The sequence below is a fragment of the Cryptomeria japonica genome, chromosome 4 (assembly GCF_030272615.1).
Source record: "Cryptomeria japonica chromosome 4, Sugi_1.0, whole genome shotgun sequence".
Lineage (NCBI taxonomy): Eukaryota > Viridiplantae > Streptophyta > Pinopsida > Cupressales > Cupressaceae > Cryptomeria > Cryptomeria japonica.
In genome coordinates, this window is record NC_081408.1 from 125,121,986 (window position 1) to 125,149,705 (window position 27,720).

Consider the following 27,720-nt stretch of genomic DNA (forward strand, 5'->3'; position numbering starts at 1 on the left):
CGTTTTTGTGTCAGAAACGTTTTCTTTAATCCTTCTTAGGTGCGATGACCTGCAGAGTTGTAACGCTTTGGAGTTAGTTGGCTTCAAACATTTATAACATCTTTATGAACTGACAGATTCTTTTTGAAGATATAGTGGTTGGAGAGGTCTACGTTTTTTTGTTATCTCTGTTTTAAGACGTGTCATTCTGTTATCGGGCTGTTATTTCTTTTGGTGAGACTACTTTGAAGAAGAGATGGTATTCGCTGATGAAAAACGCTTTCTATTGCATTGCATTTCTGAGTTTATGCTGGGAAAAATGTTTTGACAAAAGATGACTATTTCCAGGATTGCGTGGTCTATTTTTGTATTAAAAATAAATGTGTTTTAAAAAAAACAATTGTAGTTTTTCATGCAAATGTGACATGGTGATTGGGAAATCGTGAATATATCCTCTATTTGTGCCAAATCTCAGATAAAAAAAATTATATAGAGTTTTGGCGACTGCATCTATTGTGTTTTTTTTTAGAGACTAAAGGGGAAGAATGTATGTTGACATATAAATGCGATTCTGTGTTGGAGACATTATATACAGCAGAGACTTCATGGAGAATAAGTGTGTTTGTAATGAAAATACGACTTGATTGGGATAAGCTACGATCGGTGCATGGTCTTCAAGTGACAGTGCGGAGAAATAAGTATTATTTAAGAACACCTCTAGTTGCCTCACATTACAGAGCAGTTGCTGTTGTATCAGAGAAGTAATACTGCTATGGAACCAATTCTTTTTCAATGTGCTGAGATAAGAAGTCATAAACCATTTCAGGAAGTGTTGTGTAACTTTTGTTTGAAGTTTGAAGTGCTGAGTGGATTCTGAAAAGTTTTTTTTTTTTAAGTTGTGCATTTGAGTTGGTGCTTCAGCTGGATTGAGTTGGTGCTTCTAAGAGGGTCGGTGCTCTCAATGAGTTGATGCTCACTTGTGTAATCTAGGTTGTTACCCATTTTGTTAATGAAAGCTATTGTGTGCGGTGGTTTTTTACCCGAAAGGGTTTTCCACGTGAAATTTCGTGTTCTCCTTCTTGATGTTTCCTCTCTTGTAATGTCCCCTTCTCAATGATGTGCTTTCAGTGGTCCATTGGCCTATTCCGGAGACCCATAGTCTATGTGGAATGGAAAATTAGGGCTTCAAACGTTGGTGAAGTGAGAACTTACTATTTTTAGTAAGTTAGGGTTTGGCTGTTTGGATGATGTTGTCTTACTGAGCTTTCCATGCTCTGTCCCTGGGTGCGAAGATCATGCTTTTCAGAGGAGTAATTCATGACTTACTATTTTTAGGAAGTGGCAGTTTGGAGCATTTCTATTTTTGGTAGTAGACGGGGTCCTGATCCTGCAGCAATTCTATGGTCTTCTTTACTCAACTTCATCCTGGTTTTGTTGATGATCAGTATGAGAGTCATAAGTGATTTTATTAAATATTATTTCCTTGTTCTAAGGTTTAATATTTAAATATTTGTATTTACTGATTAAATGTATTGAGGATGACTTAGGGAAAAATAATTATCTGATATCAATGTGTTATTCTCCTAAGTCAATGGCGTAATATTTGGTGGCAATTTGGAAGGATAAAACATCTCATGTTTTATATTTTTTATGTTGCAAAAAACGTCACCAAAGGTAAAGTTCGAACTTTGCCTGGGAAGAAGGGAAGTGGGCGCCATGTTGGGTGGAGACTTGAAATGAAATGAAAGGAGTTTGAGTTGAGTTTGGGCGCCATTTGCATTTGAATTTGGGGGAGCATGAAGTTATAAATATGAGCCTTGGGCTCTCATTTTGGCATCTCGAAAAATTGCATCGTTATGATGTCGAATTGGCGTATGAACTTTGAAGCTTCGGAATGCGGCTTCCTAGTATTACCAGTTTCGTACTTGAGATATAGTACCTAGCTGAGTGGTGTATTCTTGTGACATTTTCAGTGCATATTTCAGTATTTTCGAAGTGTGGTGTGTTTTCTGGAGTTGTTGGTTTCCCTGTGGCTGAAGCAAGTTTTCGATCATACCTCCCTGCCTGAGCGACTGGTCATTCTGGGCACTGGCTCAAACCGTCTTTATGCTATTGGCGATATATCTTGTAAGTTTGCAGCACCATATTTTGCGTTTTAGATTTTATATTGCAAATCGAAATATTCTAGCTAGGCGTGGGTTTTGGTGAGTGCATTGGGATGCGTGGGTTTTTAAGTGTTTGGTAGCTCTTCTTTGGTTTGTTCTTAGTTGCTGCTTGTCTAGTGTTGGTTTGGGAGTGATTTGGGGTGAATTGAGGGAGATTTGAATGAGATATGAGCAATTTAGTGAGTTTATGGGTTGCTAGTTATGCATTTCCAGCCTGCTGTTTTTGGTATTGAGTTAGTTTGATGATCATTATCTCATGTGTTCAGCAATATACTTCTACTCTCTCTTTCCTCTCTATTATAAGGTTAAGTAGTAGTACTACTAACTGTTCAAGATTGTATTCTTCATATCCCGCTGAAAAGTGGAAGAGGTTGGCTTGCCACCTATATCAGATATTTTGTAATTCAGTCCTCCCGCTGCATAAGCGGTTGAGTGATATTGGTTGTAATGATAAGCGGTCAAGTTGAGTAGTTTTGTAATTCAGTCATCCCACTGAAATATTGCGGTAGAGTGATTTGTGTTTGAAGTATTGTTCTCTTGGTTGGTTTACTGCCAAGTTCTTTGCTTTCCCATTGGATAAGCAAAAGTGGCTGGCTTGCCACCCGTTATTGTATTTCAGCAGTTCAGCAGTTTATCTCTAACGATCCCCTACTACCATATGCTCTCACCCTCCTAGTCTGGGCTCTCGGTGATCAGAAAGTGTAGGGTTCCTTCCAATTGTTTGGATTTCATTATTCTAACCCTAACGGGTGATTGGTGTGAATGTGATATTGATATAAAAAGAAATAAAGAAAAATTAGTGGGAATATTACAAAGGTCCATGGCTTGGTTATATGTGTCCTCGTACAAGGTAGGAGGGACAATCTTCATCTTCTTCCTGAGAGAGGATCTCAGTCCTTCCACGAACGACCGCTTTTTCAATCCATGAGTGGGTTGATTATCCATCTTTCCGAGCAATTATTTGAGTCGTCGGTTGTCTGGAAACTCATCATTCAGTGCAAACCATCCACAAGCATGTCAGTCCATAAAATTACAATTCAAAATTATTCTATTAGTGGCATCAAGTAAATTGCTCAAATCCCAATCACGATCATCAAATTATCATTGAGAAACTAAATCACCATAGCCCCAAAAACGCTAATCTAGCCAATACAAATCAAAAATTGTTGGCATGCATCAAACAATTTGTGGCCGGTAGTGAAAACAACCAAAAACTGATTAAAATCATGGAATGAAGGACAGAAGCTCTTGAAAAAATTTGTTTTGTCATATTAATTTGTAGGAAACAACATCAAAGAAATAAAATTGAATGCCTTTGTGCACTCAGCACCCAAATGGCAACCCATCCCTGAGATTTTCCCAATTCCATATTTCCAATAGACAGAAACACAAAGATCCCCTATGATTCTGATGTTCAATTTGATCATGCAGCCTAAATCAACAGAAAGGGTGTCGATGAGACTATGGCACAGAAGTGATAAACAGATCATGGAGAGATTCTACCTCTAAGATGCCATGATGATACTATTCTAGCAGTATGGTGGTTTTCATGTTAGGAAAAGTCATTAAACAATTTTTTTTAAAGATTTGGATCTGAAAAGCAGTCAAGATCATTTTGATACTTTTTGTGGGAAAAGGTGTCGGAAAAAACATTCAAATGGCTCTAAGTATTATTAGACCTTCAGTTTCCATATTTAACCTTACTTTTAGCAGTGATATTATAAGTAGGATCCGACTTTCGATTTCCACATCTCAGCTTACTTTTAAGTTTTTAAATGATATGTTTTATTTTGTTATCAACTGGTTGGTGGTGGTAATCATTCCAAGCAGTGATGATGGTTTAGAATATCATCATTTGCAGACTGATGTGATTTAGCTATTTCTCATTTGCATTGATGTCAAATGTTTCGCTCTTGTTTCCAGCTCTTTTTTTTATTTGTAACTTGTAAACAAGGAAAATGAATGAAAGGATTCTATTAATGTCCCTGGATGACCATAAGTAAGTCAATGGTGTTGGAATTGTTTGTCATTGATGTCAAGATGTCAAGCATGGATGAGATTGTCGGCAAGATTGTTATCATTGATGACAAAGGAGAGTTATTGTCATGATGATATAATGGGTGGCATATGATGCTATGAAATATATATGAATGTTGTTGAAAATCATTTGATGTGCCTTCTAATGCAAATATAAATGCAAAAGATGATAAAGAAAATGAGAAAACGACTTAAGAATTATCCTCATCAATGAAAGTGGCTGATGATTAAGAAGATGATGCACTCACTTGAAGAAATAGCACATAAAGTATTTTATTCAAGACTAAGGAGCTGTCCAACGACATTTGCAATGTGTATTAAACTAAAATCCAAAGGTGGTTGACTCCACTTTCATTTAGTCAAGACAAAGGTCTATATTTATAACTGAAATTGCCAACCATTGGTTGGTATTAGTTCACAAAGGGAAGCACTTACAAGTTCTTGAAGGTCGCCGACCTCATCCAATTTAAGTATACGGCATTGATGATAACGTTCACACTTTATCATAAAGATGTTAATGGCATCCAAGACAAAGCAATCTAAGGCAGAAATTAATAAGTCTATAATGGCAATGATTAAGTACATATAAGGAAGCATTAAAGGAGCAGCCAATATATTAAGAAGTGCAGCAACAATTAATGGTCGATTTTCTTTAGACAAGCAGAAACTCATATGCTCTCTTAAGACGTTAAATTAAGAAGATAATTAAGACAAAGAGACAATGATGAAGGTAATAGAGAAAAGCAGCGATTATATGTTATTAAATAATAACAATAATCATGGTAAAGATAGCAACAATTAATGTTTGTTTAGAGTGGTGATTTCACAATGAACAAAGGAGAAATATAGGTTTACATGCAGCAATTTAATTTAAGACAGTGGAGCAGCAATAATGCACAGCAATTATCATTAAGACATGAACAGCAATTACAAAAGAAAATGAATTTAATAAGCCAGTTAAAAGATTAAGCATGGTAATTAAGTTAAGAGACAAAACAGTGACTAACCAAGGAATTAAAATAACAGCAGCAAGAATATAGAAAATATGAACATCTTTTGAGTTTTGCATCGAATTGCAAATAGCCAAATGACAAATACTTGTGGTCTAGTCAACTCACATTGGGTCCTGTTTTCCCTTCCTCTGCGTCTTTATTTCTATCTTCCCATTCGTTTAACTTTTTAAGTTTTAGGATTTTTTTGTTTTATTTGTGTGGGAGATGGCACCTTTTGCATGAGAGATGGTGGGAGCCTTAGGAAGACTGTGGCTGAAAGTCTCCTATGACCAGAGACGTCTTAGGCAAGGTCTCCAGTACTTGAGATGTGTCTCTGTCTCTAAGACGCATTCCAGGGGGTTGGAGATGTGTCTCCTGGCAACACAGTATTTATGTATTTTTTGTACAGTAAACAATGTAAACCATTTGATCAATGAACAATATGATGATTTGTATTGAGTTAACCTGTCCAAATGCATTTTTGACAAATAAGTATTGCTTTATTTTGAACAAATATAAGTAATTTTGATTTATCCTTAACATTTTGTTGAATTATCAATTACCAGATGTGTTCTGCATTTAATTTTGTATATTTTTTGTAAATTAAGGCTCCAATTATATTTTTCATATTTTAGTTTTATATAATTTTTGTAGTCACATCCAGACCTACCTAGCCCATGTCGAATAAATAAATGACCTGCCATACATGTACCCCAAACCAGCAACATAATATTTATGCTATAATTTTAAGGAAATAGTTGGTACAAAAGAAAACAGAGTACAGGCAGTACAGAAGCAATCACTTTATTTAAATCAACATGATACTCCTTACATAAACAGGGAATACAACTATAATAGTAGGCAATTACACACATCACTCCTGTAATAGTTAAACTTACCATCTCAGACCCTGCTCATTACAAGAAATAAGGCTTACAGTTTACCGGGTTCATCAATTAATTAATTTGATTTTAATTGTATAAACTGACAATACAGTTTACCATATGCACATAAGTTCTCATTACTGCAGGCAGTGTCTGCTACTTATCTAGATGGAAAATTACCTAATTAGCTATTTCTTCTTGCCATCCATCAACATAAGATTTATCATAAGTTGTTGACAAGAAGTGAATTTACAATTGAGTACAATGATATAGTATAGGCACCAAGCAAGCATATCAGCTTTCAGGAGCATGTTTCTTTTGAGGGATAACAAAAACTTACAAAAGCTATCCTGCAATCTGAAGTGTCCAAATTTGACAGAATTGATCCTGCATGAGTGGACATGCTCATTGCAAAAATTGATGTTTCTACCTGTGGCACAATAATTACACCCAATTAGTTTTCATAAGCAATCTCTCTGAAAAGACAAAACAAGCATTAAAGTGTTTAGTGGCAAGCCAAAATATAACCTCTTCATTTGTTCCTCCTCCATGATCTCCATTCAAGGTCTGCCCATGGTCTCCCATCACTATGAGCATTGTGTTTTCATGCAAACCTCCAGGTTCTGAATGATTCTTCAGAATTGATACAACTTTCTGCAAAGATTGAGCATTATTTCCTAGTAGGGGAGGAAAGAAACAAAATTCTTCATTTCCTGCGTGCATGTGTGTGTGTGTGTGTGTGTGTGTGTGTGTGTGTGTGAGAGAGAGAGAGAGAGAGCACATTCTCCCTAGAGTAAGGTAAAAATACAAAATCAGCATCCTGATATTAAACAAGACAGAAATGCTCCAAATGGAAGAATCAACTTCAGATATGATCTTTGCAACTTACAAAGAATTCTACACAATTAAAAGAAGGAAGCTCTGATTATTTAAAGAAAAAATGACCTAAGCATCCATGTGCATCACAAGAAAAACAAAATGGATCAAACATCACCAAAGATAACTTAAACCAACTTGATAAGATCCCTACATTTTATCATCGTACAGTCAAACAAGTGAAAGACCACTAACAAAGACATGCAAAGTTTAATGATCAAGATTTTTGGATCAACTACATCTGTTTCCATTCAAATCACAGCAACCAAAATGTAATGTCCCTTATTGGGATGTTCCTATTTTGCCCTAAAACCTTGTTTCCAACTAAAATATAAGAAATGTAATACATTTAATAGTTTAAATTTACCAATTGAAATGCCATTTAACAAGATAAATCTTGGTTTAGGTCCTGCACACAATATAAATCAACAAGATAACATCTATTTTTGACTAAACATTAGTATACATCATGAAATCATATAAACATTCTCATATTGAAAATCGAATTAAGGCATTATCCATTCCAATGTGGTTTCCCATAATAACCTCATTAGGAACTCGTTGAAACATTTGCAAATTGGAGTCTCGAGGGTGGTCACCTTTCCATCCCTCAGTTCACCTTGGAGGTTGCTTGTCCTCCTTGTTCAAGCCCAAGAGCACGGAAGGCCAGTCTTCCATTCCACCTCCTGGCCCATGGGCATGGAAGGTTCATCATCCATTCCATCCCATCCCAAGGTGGTGTATTTGATGGAACCTCAAGACTAGGGGCACTCAACACCCCCTGGCCCATGAGCATAACGTTCATCTCGGGGTGGCATTTTTTGGGTCTCGTGAACTTGGAAGGCTGGCCATCCTTCCTATTTGCAATCCATTTTCCTAAATTCAAAATAAATTATTAAACAAATCCCTATCACACATAATAAAGAGAAACATTTAGATTACTTACAAAGATCATTAATTTCTGGAAATATTACAATGGCATGAATACATGAATACATATAAACACGCCTATAATTTAACTTAAATTGCAGAATTTATCTTTAATCTATTTCCTGCTATAGTATATTTAATTCTGCTCTTAGCTCAGATCTGACTTCTTATTTTCTTATCTCCTTGTCTTGATCATTCAATGCCCCCTCTCAAAGTAAATCTCCTCCTTTTTATATCTTCAATTGGTGGGGATCATACCCTTCCACTTGGAAGGGATGTATCCTTCCAGATGATTTAGTTCTCTACCTTTCATTAGCATTTCCCAAACATTGCTGCCCCCTAGAGGAAATTGACAACCCTACTTAGCATCAGATAACTATTTATTAATTGTATTCTTTAAGCAGTCTAATTGGAGTTTATGGTGAAACATCCCTTGATGCTAATCACTGATGATGCTTGCTTAAACTCGTACTTGTTAAAACACGCACCCATTGGAGAATCATTGCCCATAATCTACTGCTCCTCTTTCTTATTTTCTTTGCTGTGCTAAATGATTCTAAGGCTGCAAAGTGGGCCTATATGGCAGGGGCGTGACAGAAAATTGTGTGAAAGGCATGCTGTATGGTCCTCCCAGCCATAAGCTCAGAGTTCACTGGATACAGCTGTATGTTGTCCATCAATGCGTTGGAGGACAGTCTAGTATTTTAATCTTTTTACTAGGCCTAGCCATGCTATTCCACTAGAATCTCTGTTTGTCTTTGAGGTTTTATGACAATGTGTATTTAATATTCATGACCTGATGGAGGTATGGACAACAATATTTACATTGACAGCAGGGCAGATACCATAGAATAAAGGAGGGTATTTTTTTTGGCAATGTTCAAAATTTTCAAGTACACTGTCCCTATCTTGGATCATCCAACAGACTCTCAGCTGATGTAACACATATTTTGCATACACTGTACACTAGCAGTGGCATGAGTAGCTTCTTACAGTGCATCAAATGATTATCTGATGTACAGCCTTCTTTGTGACTTCGTAAAGAAAAAACAATTGAGAAATAGATCAGCTTTTATTAATGCCTTCGATTATGGGATAGAGAAATGGCAGAACATCAATTCTGAGAATTAAATGTAAAAATGTGGTTCAGTATACGGTTTGTGGATAGATGAAGCAAGAGGGTTTACATCTATACATATTACAAGTGAAGATAAGTAACTTTAGAAAATCATGACGTGGATGGACTAGATAACATTATATTACTAGGTATGAGAGGGACACCAGAAACAGGGGTAGACATAAAATCCAAGTGTAAGGTGAAGGATGAAAAACACCTACAAAACATGTCAAATGGGATGAGCTCAAGTAATAAATCATTGGGGTTTTTATGGTGGAGAACCATTTTCAACTTTCCAAGTGACATGTTACATGCTCATATGTACAAATATTCAATTTGAAAAGCTACCACATCCAGTTCTCGGTGTATTCTATCTCAATATATGAGGCCAAGTGCAAATCATAGTTGAAGTTGATGGAAATATGTCCCAGTAATGGCATCTAAGCCAAAGGACACCCTACAAGGAGAATTTAACAATCGAAAAAGACACATGGTGAATAAGAACATATGACTATGGTGGAGTGATCTATAAACTGGTGTGGCTATGTCACACTCTCAGTAGCCATCAGCAATATGGATTAAACAAGAAGTCTTTAAAACTGCCTCAACATGCACCAATAACCCCTATAATGAATGTCAAACCTAATGATATGTGCAAATAAAGAAAAACAACGAGAACTTCAAAAATGCAGAAAATTGAAATAAAACAACCTTGCACTCACACACACAACTGTAACAAGAAGATTAACTCTGGAGAATGTAATGTCCCCTTCCTAGCCAGTCAATAGGGTGAACCATTAGCCTAGTCATTTGAGTTCCCGTAGGCTAATGGAGTGAATAAGGAGCTCAGGAGGTTCTACCTGACTTGGGCGTAATTTTATATTTTATGTGGTACAGGACTTTATAATTAAATAAAATAAGGTCTTAAATGAAAATTAAAATATTTCACTTATGTAATTTAATTATTCTAAAGTAAGTCAATTAAGGGTCCCACATTCATAAGTTGTTTTTAAAAACTGGATACACCTAGGGAGTCATAAGGAGACTTAATAAATTAAAATAAAAGGGACTTAGGGTGGCACCCAAGAGGGAGTTATAAGAGTTTTAAGAATTAATTAAATAAAAAAAGCTTAGAGGTGAGTCCAAATGGGAGTTATAAGGGATTTTGAAATATTAATAGAAAATATAGTATTTTGCCTCCAAAAAGCAACATGGGAGTTAGGGCAAAAAGGCACAACTATTTGAGGTCAATGAAAGATTAGAATCAATTCATTCAGGTTAATTGCTTTTTGGAGCTTTGGCTGCAGCTTCTTGGAGGTAAGCTTCTAGTTAATGAGGAAGAAAATCCTCATTGATGACATCTTCTACACTGTTGAAAGATACAGTCTAGAAGATCTGTGACTATTATGCTACATACAATAGGTGGATATCACAGTAAATTATTCAATCATTTACAAGGCTGTTGCAGATTTGTGGAAGCTGAATAGACAGGTTTTGAAGGGTTTTATCAGACCAAATTGGATGGTTAGGGACTGCAGGCAGCCTTTTATCACTGCGGTGGTATTTGGCTCTCAAAATTAAAGGTGTGGCAGCCAGATCTGAAAAATTGCAGATCTGATTTTATGACAAAAGTAGTTCCCAGCCAGCCACTTTTCCTAGATATGCTTGGTTTAGATTTGTAAGGGTTTATTATGAACTAGGTTAATGTTACATTGTTGAAAAATTCAATATTTTGATCAACATTTAGATCTGGAATTTTCAGCTCTTAAATTGCATGTTGTTAATATTATTTCCAGAATTAGTATTTGCTGTTATTTATCCTTGTACTCAGCCGATTCATCAAAAACAAAAACAAAACAAAAAAACCTTTCTGCACCTTCTATCAAGTCTGAAAGATCACACGAAAAAATATATAGTTTTTTTTATATAAAAAAGAACAACAAAGACATCATACAATGGTAACAGAACACAATTTTTCCTACCATCCAGTGGGTTCATGAGTTTCTATCAGCATCAGTGACAGAGAAAGAAGATACCAAGAAAGACTAAGGAAGAGGAAAGAAGATTTTTGGAAACAGTGGCATTTAGATCCAAAGTAACAACACTAAGAGAATCATTCTAAGCAATCTTCACATTCAGAGAACATGGGTGAAAGAGGTGAAAGAGGTAACCAGGAAACCAATCAACATATTGAACAGTTGGTTGATACAGTTGCACAGATGAAGGTTGACAAGTGAGGAAACAATGAGCATAGAGATGAAGAGGATCAACCCAAGGCTGCTAATCACCACCCCAGAGCAGCTCAAGCTAGACCTCTCATGCCTTGTCTTTCCACCTAGAGTGGAACCTCCTGCAGAGAATGATCTTACATTGGTTGAATTACAGGATGAGCTTAGACAGGATTGGCTTGCAATAGGACCATCGAGCCCAAGAGCATGGAATGACACTTGCCATTTGGCCTCCCAGCCCCACTCGGGGTTACTACTACTCGAATAGATTCTTGTGCTACTTGCACTCTGTGTATGTACATTCTTCCCTCCATAATGGGGCGGCTAATTGGCTATAAACTTTAAAGGAATATTTATTAACATCAATATATACATTCCTACTTCATTATTAATTATGCATATATTAGAAATGATAGAATATTTACATACATTCCTACTTCATTATTAATTATCGCACAACCCTTCTTTCCGACACCTTGCTTATAAGTCAAGAGCAAACCAATCAGCATATTTAACAGTTAGTTGATGCAGTTGCACAGATGAGGGTCGACAAGTGAGGAAACAATGAGCATAGAGATGAAGAGGATCAGCCCAAGGCTGCTAATCACCACCCTAGAGTAGCTCAAGCTAGACCTCTCATGCATGTCTTTCCACCCAAAGTGGAACCCCTGTGTTACATCCCACTTGTGCCCTAGTTGTTAATATGCAGTATTTATGCCCTGATATATGTTTGCACTAGTGCATTTATGCTATATTTATTTTTCCATAACTGGTAAAATCTGAGATATGTAACAGCAGGTTAGACCTTCATGTATCTCTCATAAATACCATCCCATATATATATACAGGGGTGATATAAGGTTGGGAGAAGTGCGTGCAATTGTGTATGTATATATATATATATATATACAGGGGTCATATAAGGTTGGGAGAAGTGCGTGCAATTGTTAATGATGCGTAAAGACAAACCTCAGTTTAGAAAGGGTGCTTGGGATATAGATTTGTAATACAAGAAATTACCTCTTAAATGAGCATTCTCAGATTTGTCTCTGTCTGAAACACATCAAGACAGCAGCATCAGACAACCTATCTAATTGAGATTAACATCTCTGGACCATGAAATAAACTAATACCCTAGCCTAGGAAGGTAGTGGGTAGAAGGGCACTGTTGTACTTCGATGCAGATAGCATCACCATTGAGAGATTACTCTCAAGATGCCTGGACAGCAGAGACATGTCAAGCATGGTTTATATTCCATACTTATGAGTTGGATGTACAGCTGGCGGCTCTTATGCCCACTATTTTCCCATGCCAGGGATTTAATTGAACCATCACAAATCATTGCAATCTTGAATGAGAAGAAATAAGCAGCAACTTAGTACTAGAGCTGTTAACAAATGAAGGTTAAACATACATACGGTCATAGTTCCTATATGAGTTCAGTCGAACCCATTTGACCTTAGATCCATGCCGAGAAAGGTGGTGATCATTGACAGCGTGTTAATTTGTGCTTGCAGTGTTAAACCTTGGCCAAGGTGGCTTTGCGTAATTCATGCAACCGTCAGATCATTAGTACCAGATACACCTCTAGTCAAGAGCGTCATGCTAGCAGGGAGTTACCCTTAGTGTATGACCAACTAGCTGTGTAGGTCCTATAACACCAAGTCTCAGATGGCATTGAGTTCCACTTCCCGTTACATCCCTGCGAAGGGTCGGGCCAATCCAGTTGGATATGGCACGAGGGACTAGTGAGTCCGTGGATGGGTGGAAAAGCGCGCCGATGATACTTTCCCTCCTCACTGGTATCTTGATAAAGTTATGAAGTTCAAAATGTTAGCATCAGATGAAATGTACTCTCTAAACCCTCTCTCTTTCATTTAATGTAATGCTAGTTATTTCTTGTCTTACATTTATGTTTAGTTTAGAGCAATGTAATTACTTTTAGATATTGTTTATCTCAAAAAAAAAAAATCTCTTCCTTTATATGTTATGTTGCAATGTTCATGTTAACAATTATATTCATTTCAGCATGTTACTTTATGTTTAAATGCTTTATTTAATTTTAGCTTGTTACACATGGTATCAGAGCATCGGGTTCGACACTAAACCTAGGGCTCACCACAAAAGCAAAAACTTAGGATAGAAAACTGTAACAAAAATATTTTGGCAATATTCAGGATGTTTCGCACAACAAAACACAAACAAGTGCGTGATCCGGTCTACCTTCAGCTGTGGAAGGTAATAAATCGCAAGTATGATTATTCATACTACTCGATGTCGTCTGACAACGAAACCTTAGTTGATGCCATGAAAAGGATTATCAAGGAAAGACAACCTTGGATTGCTGCCAAGAAAGCAGCGGTACGAACCAAAATATTAGCCAACAAAGCACCTAAAACGGTTAAGACCATAACTGAGAAGAAGAAATTTAACACTGCTATCATGTAATGTCCCTACAAGTTAGAGATCATTGTCCTGCAAAACAGATTGTTAGAACACAACAAAAATATATACATAACTAATCTAATTTGCAATTAAAGTTCAATTGATTAATTAACACTAATTTCAATTCTTAAAAAGGATACAAGTGCAGCATTGAGACATGTCCTTAGGCGGTTGTGGAGCTCGCCTTCTTTGAACCCATCTTGGTTCCAAGCCATATCAGGAAATCGAAGGTTAATTTGATTCCTGTCTTGGATGTAATTTCTTACACCCAAGCCATACCAAGGAAGACCATCATATATGATCAATTCCTTGCCTTGGATGATGCATCTCATCATCCAAGTCTACCAGAGAGGACCGGCCAGATCCATCTCTTCTTGGATGAACTTTGTCAACCAAGCCATACATATATGCATATAGATATTCAGTACATACTGCCTACCAGGGATTATCATAATCCCTCCATTAGGCTAAGGGGATTTCTTCCCTATAGCCTCCATCATATAATCACATTAATATTACATTTTATAATTCATTACTGTTTTCCATTCCATAATTTACGTCTTCATTTACATAATCTTTAATCTTTCTAATGATCCTAAATATACATACATATTCTACATAGATACCTATCTTTATTGCTACATTCATATAAGTAATCATTAGAGATATATGTATTCATAAAAATGCATTAATATATATGTGCGTGTGTGGCACACACGTCCACACACATATATACTTTAAGACTTCTTAACCCCTCTTACCTGTACGCAGATTGTAGCCTGCGGTTGGAGTTCGCACTGTAGATGTCGCTTGCAGATTGGGAGGCATACCACAAAGAACACAAATGTTACTTCCTGTAACTTGATAACAATTCTGATCTGATCTTATCAATGGTGATGTCACTAAATGCTTTTGATTCCTTCCCTTTATATCTCTCAATTTGAGGGAGACGTCACACCTCTTCATCATGTATGCCCTTTGGCAAGAGACATACCCTTCACCATTAGCACCCTTTGAAAGAGTGCAACTCTTCATTATTTCTACCATTTGAAAGGGACGCAACCTTTCATAATCAGATCTGCACTTATTATTTAAAGCAGATCTGCACTTCTCATTTCCAAATTATCCCACCCCCCAAATGAGGTTTTCTTCTCCCTTTTATATATCATTGTTGAGGAGTCACAACTTTTCCTTTCATGTCTTTTGACTTTTCATTAACTTAATTAATTTTTAATTAATCATATTAATTATATCATTTTATATTTTAATTTTATTATTATCATTTATTATTAAATTCTATTTCAAAGTGGGGATATTATTATCATTTATTATTAAATTCTATTTCAAAGTGGCGATATTACATATCATCCATCTTGAGTCTGAGGAACTGAAGAAGGTTCGGATACCTAGACCTAGTTTCTGATTGGTACCCTTTTCCGATTTTGAGGGGCAGGAAGAGCCCATTACAAAATTGGATAGTAGCTCTTAGAGAGAGCCTTACTTTGTACTTAATGAAAGACTAAAACCTCGAACTATTTTTTAAAGTAATTATTTGATAGAGTTTCCATTGCATATATTGAAAAACAAAACTCTCTTACTGCTTTGATAACAGTTTCAGATAACATTTTACATGATATATATATGTGGAGAATTAGATGGTAAAATTTATATTTTCCTTTCATGCTCTTATTGATGGAATTAGATAGAAAACTAAAACTTCATATTCTGAAAGATCAGGTTTAACAGGAAACTATAACATTTCTCATCACCAAGAAGGTGGGAGAGAATCCGAAGGTCCAAAAACATCAATGGATAAGTTAGATAAACTTATCCGGTTGGTTGAAAACACGCAAAATAGGCTCCAAGTCTTGAAGCAGACAGCAAGTGACCACACAAAAACCCCAAGTGTTGAATATGAGTCTCAATTCAGAGACAAGCATACTAAGCAGGAGCACACTCATCAGAGTGGGTTCCAAGAAACACAAACCCATACCCAGAACTATAAGGATAAACAGCTTATGGGGGTCATATCAGATGATATGAAGAAAGTTAAACCTCCACAATATGATGGGTTTGAGGGAGGAGATGCCACCGAAGCCTGGCTTAAGGGCATTGGAAAAATACTTCAAAATCAGAGATTACACAGAGAACATGAAGGTTGTTTGGGGAGCCTATCAACTAACTGAAAAAGTTGTCGGTTGGTGGGGGAACAAAAAGGCCGAACTTGGTTTGAAATCATATAACATAACTTGCAGTAAGTTTGTAGAGGTATTTAGACAAAGGTGGTTGCCACAGTTATTTTTTGAACAAAAACTGAAAGACTTTCAAGACTTAAAGCAAGGGCAACTTTTTGTTCACGCTAACTAGGAAAAATTCACTCGTCTCCTAAAGTATGTATCTCACTTTCAAGTAGATGAGAAATATAAGATCAAGAAGTTCATCATGGGATTAAATAGCCGTATAGGAGGATCAATAGATGTCCTAGCTCCTACAACCATGGATGAAGCCTATGAAAAGGCTATTAGGTGAGAGCAAAAACTCTATAAAGATGATTCCATAAGAGATAGAAACAAGAAAAAAAACAATTGGGTACAAATCTTCTCGGAACTTCATAAAGAAGGGAGATAAATATGGATTCAACAATAAAAACAGCAAAGGGTACAAAAGAGGTCAGCAAAACAACCGAGGAGATAGAAAAGGCTTTGATAAATCCAGGAAAGACAACGGGGGAAACAACAACAAATCAGAAAAGAAGGGACCGCCAGGAGGTTGTTTTAATTGTGGTGGCCATCATTATGCCAACCAGTGCCCAACCAAACAACAAGGAGGGCAACAACAGAGAAACCCTCTACCACCTTAGTAGGCAATGTTCCAAGAGAGAATTCATGCAGCAATCAATAACCGCCAAGCTGAATATCAGTTCACACCAGTGGAGATTCCAGGTACTTTATATGGTATTCCTATTACTATATTCATTGATACAGGAGCCACTGAGAATTTTATTTCACCAAAACTACTTAGTAAGTTTCCTGGAAGAGTTGGCTATATGACTAACTCTTGGACAGTAGAATATGCCAACCAATCAAGAGCTCAAGTAGAGCAATGTTTGTTTGGGGCAAGAATAGATTTTCCAAACTTCACTACCGAAGTTAACCTGTTTGTAGCACCACTAGACACGTATGATGTCATTTTAGGTATGAAGTGGTTAAGAGAGCATAGAGCAAAAGTCAATTGTTTTATCAAGTTAGTTTTGTCAGGATGATTATGGCAATAAAGTATTTTTGCAAGGAATCCGACGAAAAATCAGATTGTGACAACTTTCTACCATGCAATTGAAGCGAAGTCGAAAGAAAGGATGTCAAGTGTTTGCAGTTAAAATGGAAGAAATCAATGACTTAAATGATGTCAAATATCAGGATGACATGATGATGTATGAAAATTGTAACCATCATGCAGAAGAGTTTGATGAGGATGAGGAATACTTGATCAAGTGGAAAAATTTGCCAGCAGAGGATGCTACGTGGGAAAATGAGGAGATTTTACTACATCCAGCCTTACAGTTGCTTGAGAACAAGCAATTTTGGGGAGGGCAGACTGTAATGTCCCCTTCTCAATGATGTGCTTTCAGTGGTCCATTGGCCTATTCCGGAGACCCATAGGCTATGTGGAATGGAGAATTAGGGTTCAAACATTGGTGAAGCGAGAACTTGCTATTTTTAGTAAGTTAGGGTTTGGTTGTTTGGATGATGTTGTCTTACTGAGCTTTCCATGCTCTGTCCCTGGGTGCGAAGATCATGCTTTTCAGAGGAGTAATTCATGACTTACTATTTTTAGTAAGTGGCAGTTTGGAGCATTTCTATTTTTGGTAGTGGACGGGGTCCTGATCCTGCAGCAATTCTATGGTCTTCTTTACTCCGCTTCATCCTGGTTTTGTTGATGATCAATATGGGAGTCATAAGTGATTTTATTAAATATCATTTCCTTGTTCTAAGGTTTAATATTTAAATATTTGTATTTACTGATTAAATGTATTGAGGATGACTTAGGGAAAAATAATTATCTGATATCAATGTGTTATTCTCCTAAGTCAATGGTGTAATATTTGGTGGCAATTTGGAAGGATAAAACATCTCATGTTTTATATTTTTTATGTTGCAAAAACCGTCACCAAAGGTAAAGTTCGAACTTTACCTAGGAAGAAGGGAAGTGGGCGCCATGTTGGGTGGAGACTCGAAATGAAATGAAAGGAGTTTGAGTTGAGTTTGGGCGCCATTTGCATTTGAATTTGGGGGAGCATGAAGTTATAAATATGAGCCTTGGGCTCTCATTTTGGCATCTCGAAAAATTGCATCGTTATGCTGTCGGATTGGTGTATGAACTTTGAAGCTTCGGAATGCGGCTCCCTAGTATTATCAGTTTCATACTTGAGATATAGTACCTAGCTGAGTGGTGTATTCCTGTGACATTTTCAGTGCATATTTCAGTATTTTCGAAGTGTGGTGTGTTTTCTGGAGTTGCTGGTTTTCCTGTGGCTGAAGCAAGTTTCGATCATACCTCCTTGCCTAAGCGACTGGTCATTCTGGGTGCTGCCTCAAACCTTCTTTATGCTATTGGCGATATATCTTGTAAGTTTGCAGCACCATATTTTGAGTTTTAGATTTTATATTGCAAATTGAAATATTCTAGCTAGGCGTGGGTTTTGGTGAGTGCATTGGGATGTGTGCTAGGTGTTTTGGAGTGTTTGGTAGCTCTTCTTTGGTTTGTTCTTAGTTGCTGCTTGTCTAGTGTTGGTTTGGGAGTGATTTGGGGTGAATTGAGAGAGATTTGAGTGAGATATGAGCAATTTAGTGAGTTTATGGGTTGTTGGTTATGCATTTCCAGCCTGTTGTTTTTGCTATTGAGTTAGTTTGGTGATCATTATCTCATATGTTCAGCAATATACTTCTACTCTCTCTTTCCTCTCTATTGTAAGGTTAAGTAGTAGTAGTACTAACCGTTTTGGATTGTATTCTTCATATCTCCTTGAAAAGTGGAAGAGGCTGGCTTGCTGCCTATATCAGATATTTTGTAATTCAGTCCTCCCGCTGCATAAGCGATTGAGTGATATTGGTTGTAATGATAAGCGGTCAAGTTGAGTTGTTTTGTAATTCAGTCCTCCCGCTGAAATATTGCGGTAGAGTGATTTGTGTTTGAAGTATTGTTCTCTTGGCTGGTTTACCGCCAAGTTCCTTGCTTTCCCGCTGGATAAGCAAAAGAGGTTGGCTTGCCGCCCGTTATTGTATTTCAGCAGTTCAGCAGTTTATCTCTAACAATCCCCTGCTACCATATGCTCTCACCCTCTCGGTTTGGGCTCTTGGTGATCAGAAAGTGTAGGGTTCCTTCCAGTCGTTTGGATTTCATTATTATAACCCTAACGGGTGATTGGTATGAATGCGATATTGATCTCAAAAGAAACAAAGAAAAATTAGTGGGAATATTACAGAGGTCCATGGCTCGATTGTATGCGTCTTCGTACAAGGTAGGAGGGACAATCTTCATCTTCTTCCTGAGAGAGGATCTCAGTCTTTCCACGAACCACCGCTTTTTCAATCCATCAACGGGTTGATTATCCATCTTTCCGAGCAATTCTTTGAGTCGCCGGTTGTATCGTCGATTGTATGCAATTCCCTCCACTTCCTCGGCAATTTTCTTCATTCGTCTCCTTCGTTTAGCTTGTTGCTCCAATCTTAGTGCCCTTGTTGCTGGCTCGTGTCACTTCGGTACACAATTTCGGTCTTTGTTCAATGTCACGGGCATCAATTCCTACGTTCCGTCGAGTGGAAGGTTCTTCGGTGGCCTTCGTCACGTTCCTCCTCTCGTTGACTCCTCTCTTGGAATTGTTGTAAAATTTGTTGTTGAGGGTTCTCACTGTAGGTTTCTTGTCGGCGAGTTTGTAGAGCAAGTCAACTGGTTCACTGTCGGACTTACGCCAAGGGCACTCCACACGGCGCTCTCAGGGACGTCCTCCGTCATGGCTTCCCTTCATACGTAAGTTTCAATTGATGCTTGTAAGATGCAGGTGAAGTCCCTTGTCAGTGCCCTCTCTCCTTCGAACAACTCCTTTGACTCTTCCTCGGGATTGCTACTTGTCCCCTCGGTCAATGGTTGTCCCATTATTGTCGTGCCATGTAGTATGCTCTCGTCATTCCCAAGTTTAACTTGGCAACGGCGCCAGATGTTTTGCCCCCAAGGGGTCAATGCATAGCAATACAGTGATATAGGAAATGTAACAGTACACAAAGATGCAAGTGAGGAGATCTCATATGTCTGTATTCATTGATTCCAAAATGCCGGTACATTCAAACATAGATTTCTTCAACAATCTCTACACCCTGAAATAGAAACCCAAGTACATATATATAGGTGTCGGTATAGGTTGCCCGATGCCAACTGCCGGCAACTGTCATGTAACCACCAACCCTTAACACACTTAACATGCTAATTACGATATGACATAATTACCCGACAACAATCACTCCTCACATCGTACAATTTCTACTCAATTCCTTCATTCAACATATCACTGAGCCCTCAAAAATAGTTGGGAACCATTGACCAGGGCAATTAATTATACTCCACATCATACAATAGGTCTATTTTGTGGTACAACACCCTAAGCACTCATCCACTCAACTGATTGTATGGAGGTCTAAGAAAGTGAATGATGGCATCACGCAACTTTTTTTAACAGTATGGTGGGTATTACATAGTGTAGCCACCTTGCAACGTATTGTGAGTAGGGTATTGTCGATGAGTTTTTATGCACTTCGAACACACAATAAAATACTAAGTATTCTATCCTCTCTTAAACAAGAAAATCTTATATGCTAAATGATATGATCAAGGTAACCCCAAGGTTTCTTTAGTCATGTCTTAACTTTGCAATTGGATAGACTAAGTGTATATGATGTGATATGCTAGTATCACAAAGGGACTTACGCTTATGAATCACAACTAAAACTTGCAAACTAACTTTTCTCACACAAAGAAAGATCAAAAGGGAAAGGGTTTAGAGAAACTAATCTATGCTAACACCTAAGGGCAATGATGATAATGAATAATGCTTTGATAGACAAATTCCTTCAAACCAAGCTTTGCTTCGTCGTAACAACAACAACTACACAAAACTAATGCGATCTCCTAAGGTAATAAATGATTTTCATTATTGAAAATATTCATAATAAGACCCGGAACAAATATCCACAATCGAACTTAGCCACAATAACAAGGTTCAGACTAACTTTACACCATAGCTTACAATCAACAAACCACAAAAAGTATGAACCAAGCAATTTATCACAAATTATCGAATTTCTCCATTAAGATCAATAAAGTTTAACTTAAACTAGAATTGAACTCGAGAAGTAGAAACCATACAACATGTTGAAATAACACAAAATCCACCATATCTTCAATGAAAGTAGTATGTTTATTCCATCAAAGCCTTGGCAACAATCTTTGTCTTCCCTTAGCCAACTATTCTTCTACTACTAAACTATTAACCCTTACAAATGAGAAGGCTAGGCCTTTTATATCTCTTCAATTACAAATGAATGGCTCTAATTGATTTGAAATCAATGGCCAAGAATACAAGGTGAAACCCTAACTAGGGTTAGTTACAACTAACTCCTCCTTGACCAATGAGATCATTACATTGCTTTGGACACATGTCCCTGTTTTGAATTCGGACCAATAAGAAAAGAGGTCAAGTATATTAAATTCAGTGCCTTCCACATGTGTAGTTGTCCTTCTTGGGATGAGTCAAGTTTAATGCACCTAGACATGCTAACTTGGAATGACTAGATTGGTTGATGATGAATGAGTGCCACCTCAAGCCTTGCATGCATCCCTAGCAAATATCTCTTGATACTCAACATTTCCAAGCCCTTGAAATGATGATAGGTCATATTCCCAAATTGCATCATTTTAGTGATCAAGCTTCTAACATTGCTTAACTCTTCTGAAATTATCACAATATCCTTGATCATGTTTCACATTTCCATCTTCATGTTTGGGAATCCTCCTTGTGATGCATTTCCACTTTCAACCTTTGATTCTTGAAATATTTCCTTCCTTGGCGCTTTTTGATCTTGAAATTCCTTACCTTGGAATTGAATTCCTTGGTGGGGTTCCTGGCTTCATGTTGCAATGTCTTATTGATACTTAGAATTCCTCTTCTTGAATATCATCTTGCCTTGAGTAAGTGAATCTTGTCCTTGATCTTGCAATCATTTTCCAAAAGTTTCAAGACTTGTATGGTCAAGTTGATGAGATTAGGGGATATCAAATTGATAGTGATCTTACCATGTTAGATCCCAAGAACTTTGATACAATAGATATCAAATTGATAGTGATCTTACCATGTTAAATCCCAAGAACTTTGATACAATACAAGATTATGTCACTAAGGCAAAAGAGTTGAGGGCACAACTCAAGGATTGTGACATTGATATGAAGGATACTCAATTGATCTTCAATTTGATGGGCAAACTTCCACAAGAATATGCAGCTTTTGTTTCTAGTTTCCAAACCCATAGGATGACAATGGGTTCAAGCTACACAATGCCTACATTTGATGCTTTCACCAACATGTTGATGATGGAAAAAACTAAGTTGATAAGCATGGGGCATTCTTAAGACTTCTAAGTCTCAAGCATATGTGGCAACTCAAGGGAACAAAGGAAATCAAGGAAAGGACAACTCAAACAAGAAGAAAGGACAATCAAAGCCTAAGGACAAAGCACCACCTTCTCCACAACAAGGATATTCATCCTCTTCCAAGAAGGACAATTCACCAAAGAAGGAAAGACCTACTTGTGCCTATTGTAAAAAGGTTGGTCATGAGGAGCGTCGTTGCCATTCTAAGAAGATTGATGAGCTCCGACATATCCTCAAAAAGAACAACATTGATTTGCCTAATGCCTACAAGGAGGATTCATCACCTTCCACTTCCTCACAATCAAAGGGGAAAGGACAAGCATTTATGGCAGCAACAAGTGGGAAGACTCACTCTTTTGGGACAAGAAAAGGACAAGCTCTTTGTGCTACTACAAGTCATGATTCAGAGAGATGGCTTCTAGATTTAGGGGCTTCTCGTCATATGGCATCTTCGCAGTCTATGTTTTCTACATTTGAGCCTTGCACCATGCTGCAGATTTTGATTGGCAATCATACATACATGGATGTGATTGGGAAAGGATCTATTGCCATTGGGGATAACTCCTTCAATGATGTGTTGTGTGTACCCCATTTGACAAACAATCTTCTTTCCAACTACCAAACCACACACGGAGCAACAAGAAAAACTATGGAGTTCACACCTGAGTCAGTTATCATTAGAGATTTGGAGAGTAGAGCTATCATTGCGACTGGGTGGTGGATCATGCATCTCGGTTATATTCCTTTTCAGATTTTGTTCCTATTGATGAGGATGATTTTACATATGATGATCACACTTCTTGTGATGATTCAAATTTTGGGAACTTTGGGTACTTGAACTTGGGGATTCTCACATGTGACCCCGTTCTTGAGCCTTGTATTTCATCATCTCCTCTTGATATCACATCACCTATTGCACCTGATGATGCAAATAGTGTGACACTTTTTCCTTCTTGTGATTCAGTGCAGCAAGATATTCCTTGTCTTCCAGCTTCAGTTCATTGGGATGACTACTTGACAGAGATTGTAGGTTTGTTTGTGGAGTCCTACATGGCAGATTTGGGAGACATCATTGATGATATTCATCTTCTCTTTGATGAAGATGATCCTTCTTTGATTGTTGTGAGGGAAACCTCTGACTCTCTTGTTCATTCTCTACATGATCATTCTTTCAAGGTTGACATGATTGTGGATTCTCATGTACAGGAATTGGAGGAGGTCTCTTTATCTTTAAAGGAGACATGTGAGTCTTTGGATATTGTTCTACATTCATCTCCACTAGATCTTGGAGAGCCTTTTTCAGCAATGTGGATCAGTACACCACCTTTGGAGGGGGTAACTTTCAGTATTGACATGGGGACACTTGACCAGTTTTCAAAGACTTCATTGATCATGAGTTTTTTTCCTACAACTTCCCTTCATGATTGGGGAGACTTCACGGATACACCTTTGGTTTTGTTTCTTCCCAAGGGGAGGAAGTTGTTCGACGATCGTGGAGCAGTTTCTTCATTCATTTTCAAGCTTCTACCATTGGTGCAGATTCTACATTGAGGGGGGGCTATCTAGTCTCTCCTCTTCTCTCATATGGGAGGGACTTTTTCCTCATATGGGGTTTTATCCTTCTCATACTTCACATAGAGTTCTTTGTATAGTTTTCATCTCTCTTTTCGGGGAGGGTTTTTTCCCATTGGGTTTTTCTCTCTTTCCCCACTTTATGGGAGATTGCATTTGCATTTATACATGGGTAGCTAACATGGCCTTGTAGCCGGGACCCATCTTGCATTGCTTAATTGCATTGCAGACTTAAGTGCATTCCCCTAAGTTGCACTTAAGGGGGGGTGTTGGTGTAATTATTTATTCATCTTGGATATAATTACACTTTACTTAAGTTTACTTAGGTACATGCACCACATTGTAGTTTTCATATGAGACACTTGGGGATATGTGCTACATTGGGAGTGTGTATGTAGGAGAATTTCCACCTTTTATGGTGTGATATTGTTATTACTTATCATATCCACTTATTGTGAAGTGATAATTCCACTTTCGATGTGTCATCCATCTCATGTGGAATATTTTACTATTTTTTCCACCTACCCCTACCTACCCTTGCATCTCATTGAGCCACATGTCATCATTATGTGCTCTCTTGTCTCTTAGCCTTGCCTTTATAAACAGGCTCATTATACATTGTATATAATTCTTGATGATCCAGTTGATCTCTTTTGCATCTTGATAGGAATACAGTTTATTCTTATCACATTTTATCTCTCTTGTCATTGTGCTGTCTATTGGTCTCTTTGATCTTGGTTGCTTCAAGCATAATCTCACAATTTCAATAGTGAAAAGAAATTGCTTCCTCCTCCTTGACTTACTTAGTTTTTTCATCTTTCTTGAGCACACTTTAGACATTAGGAAGACATTCCTTCCTTGGGCGGAATTGCAATAGGGAGGTGAAATAGTGCCCACTTCTTTATGCTCTTTTATCTTACCTTGGGCACATTTCTTACATTGTTAAGGAATTTCCACACTTGAGTGCATTTGAGACCCTATCAAGGAATTTCCACACTGGAGCGCATTTGAGACCATGTCAAGGAATTTCCACACTGGAGTGCATATGAGACCCTGACAAGGAATTTCTACACTAGGCAAGGAATCTAGAGCGCTAATCCATACATGCCAAGGAATTTCTCCTTTGAAGGGTGCAAATTCACACTGAAGGAATGAATGTTTTTAATCACGTCCACGAGGCCAAGTAGCCTATGGGATCCACAGATAGCCAGCAAAGAAAACCTGCACATCCAAAACACGACACCTATATTTCCTTTTCTTTCTACATCTTGGATCTTCTATTGTGTATCTTGACCAAAAAATCTGCAAACCTTATTATCTTCTCTTCTTTGAACAAATTATCCAAGCTATTCCCTTTTAATGTCTCAATATAATTGATCTGCATATCCTTGTAAGTTGAACATTCCATGATGTAATGCCATTCTATCTCCACCGCTTCTTGGTGCAATATCTACACCTTTTGTCTACCCACTCCTCTTTAGGTATCATCCATCTTCCGGTCTCACATCTAAATTGGTGAGAACTTGTTCTTATTTGAGCAATTAGCATTTTTGCTTTCCATTTTATTTCCATTCCTATGTAGGTATTTTGTGTATGGTCATATGTAGGGTTAAAATGTTTAATATAGTATTCCTTTTTCCTCCCAAGTGGCCCTTTCCAAATGCTTTCTTTGAATTTTCCTTGCACATACTTCTTTATTTCCCCATTGTTATTTGGACATTCACTTATGCTAATGCCCCACTTGCTCATCCATTTGATGTTTTGTTTCATCCACATGCTTGCTCTTCTATTTAATTTTTCACTAACTACCATTTTTGGCTAGTGATGAGTCTCCATGTTATCTAATTTTCTTATTTAACTTAACAACCGAAACATAGTTGACACTTCAATAGGGAAAGCCCGGCCTCTACTAGGGCAATCTCATACGGAATAGTGGATTTAATCTTGAAGCTATTTGTGATTAAATGTTTTTGTAATCTCTCTTTCTGTCTCCACTTTTTTGTTTGATGTGTTGCTACCCCAAACTTCACATCCATATAGTACCATTGGAACAACTAGAAGCCCAAAAAGAGCTTTCTTTGTCTTCCAATCCCATACCTCAGCTCTTTTGCATCTATTTTGCAATGAGTATGAAGCTTTCCATCCCCCTTGTATCATTTTTGCTCTACATGTTTCCCAGTTGAGTTTGTTGTATAAATCTACGCCAAGATACTTATATTCATTGACCACCTGTAAGGGGCTGCTTTCAAAAACAAATTCCCTATGAACCTTCTTTCTCTTCAAGGTAAAAATCATGACCTTAGTTTTGGTAGTGTTCACTTGCATCCCCACCTGATGAGAAAACAGCTCTAGAGCTTTTAAGTGTTCATTCAAATCTTGTGCTGTTTTTGCCATTAAAATAAGATCATCAGCATATAAAAGCAGCTAGATAACATAATTGGTCAAGTAAACCCCTCCACCACCAAACTTATTGATCCACTCCTCTAATTTGTCAATGTATATCCCAAATAAAATAGGGGATAATGGGCATCCCTACTTGACCACAATATCACTTCCAAAACATTCTGAAAAACCCTGTTTGGTTCGAATTTTGGCCCAAACTTGTTCATACAGCCTATGAACAGCAGCTCTATACTGTTTTGAAATTTCCAATTCTTCCATCCTACTCCACAATTTGCTCCTAGGTACTACGGAGGAGATTTTGAATGTTCTTCAAGGAAAATGGAGCAGATTTTCTCCTAGGAGAAGAAATGGGGAAATAGGTCAAGAAATTAAAGTGCATTTCCATGTTTAGTCAAGGCTTTTAGGTTGAATTTCCACTTAGGAGTGGAAATTCAAATGCATTGAAATGGAAATCTTTGTCCTGAAATGGAATAGTGAATGAAAATTCACTAAATAGAGGAAAACTTTGAGTGATAATTCATTATGGAGAGGAATTTCAGTTACATTCCATGATAGAAAAGTGGACTTCCTCACTTTTCAAACTTAACATTTTTCAAAACTTCACCTTCCCTGACAACTCCCATAACAATATGGATGACATTTCTTGTACTTGACGATTGCAATGTGGACAAGGATTTGCACATTCCAATTCTGGATTTTCATACTCCAAACTTGGATTTCCAAATGATCATCATGGCAATTCCGAATCTTGAAAAAAGAAATTCAACTTATATAAGGATTAAAAGGGAACCTTGACTTAGAGGTGAATTTCCTAAAGGAAATCCACCTCAAACATGAATTTTGTCCTTGGATTAAATCCTGTGTTGACGTGTTTATTACGCACATGTGAACACAAAATAAAATACCCAAAAGTATCTTATCCTCTCTTGAACAAAGTCTCTCAAATGCTGAAGATTGGCTTAAGGATCACTTGAGACAACTCCAAGGTTTATAAATGTCAGGTCTTGACGTGTGGATAAGCACAGGTGGTCGTTGTGATTGTTGTTTCATCAAGGGGTCTTTTAGGTTAAGATGATACTCATGAAGTACTTTGCGAATGATATGCGGTGAAGTTCTTTCCTACTACTGCAAAATGTTTATCAAAAAACAAGGCAAAAGATGAGGGTTGAGAGGTTCTAAGCTATCCTAGGAATGAATGAATGAAAAACGACATAAGTGAAACTCTACTATTTTTAGCATTGCCATACAAGAACAACTCCACTAGAACTAGTGCAATCTTCTAAGGATGTTTAGAGATTTTCAAATCATTACTAAGCATAGACACCATGACTTGAATTTATATCTATGATTGAGCAACAATTGAACTTAAGCACTTTCAATGGTTCCAGTTGACC

The 27,720-nt window shown here is 37.4% G+C and overlaps 1 protein-coding gene across 4 annotated transcripts in view; it reads right to left on the bottom strand.

Moving 5' to 3' along the window:
• The window catches only part of LOC131074124 (uncharacterized), a 106,483-nt gene that overhangs the window by 55,685 nt on the left and 23,078 nt on the right, over positions 1–27,720 (bottom strand). For all 4 annotated transcript variants that reach the window (XM_059219613.1, XM_058010683.2, XM_059219612.1 and 1 more), the window contains exons 8-9: positions 6,586–6,711; positions 6,398–6,487 (exon numbers count right to left, since the gene is read on the bottom strand). In XM_059219613.1, coding sequence (XP_059075596.1) covers positions 6,398–6,487; positions 6,586–6,711 — 216 coding nt within the window. The remainder of the gene's footprint in view (positions 1–6,397; positions 6,488–6,585; positions 6,712–27,720) is intronic.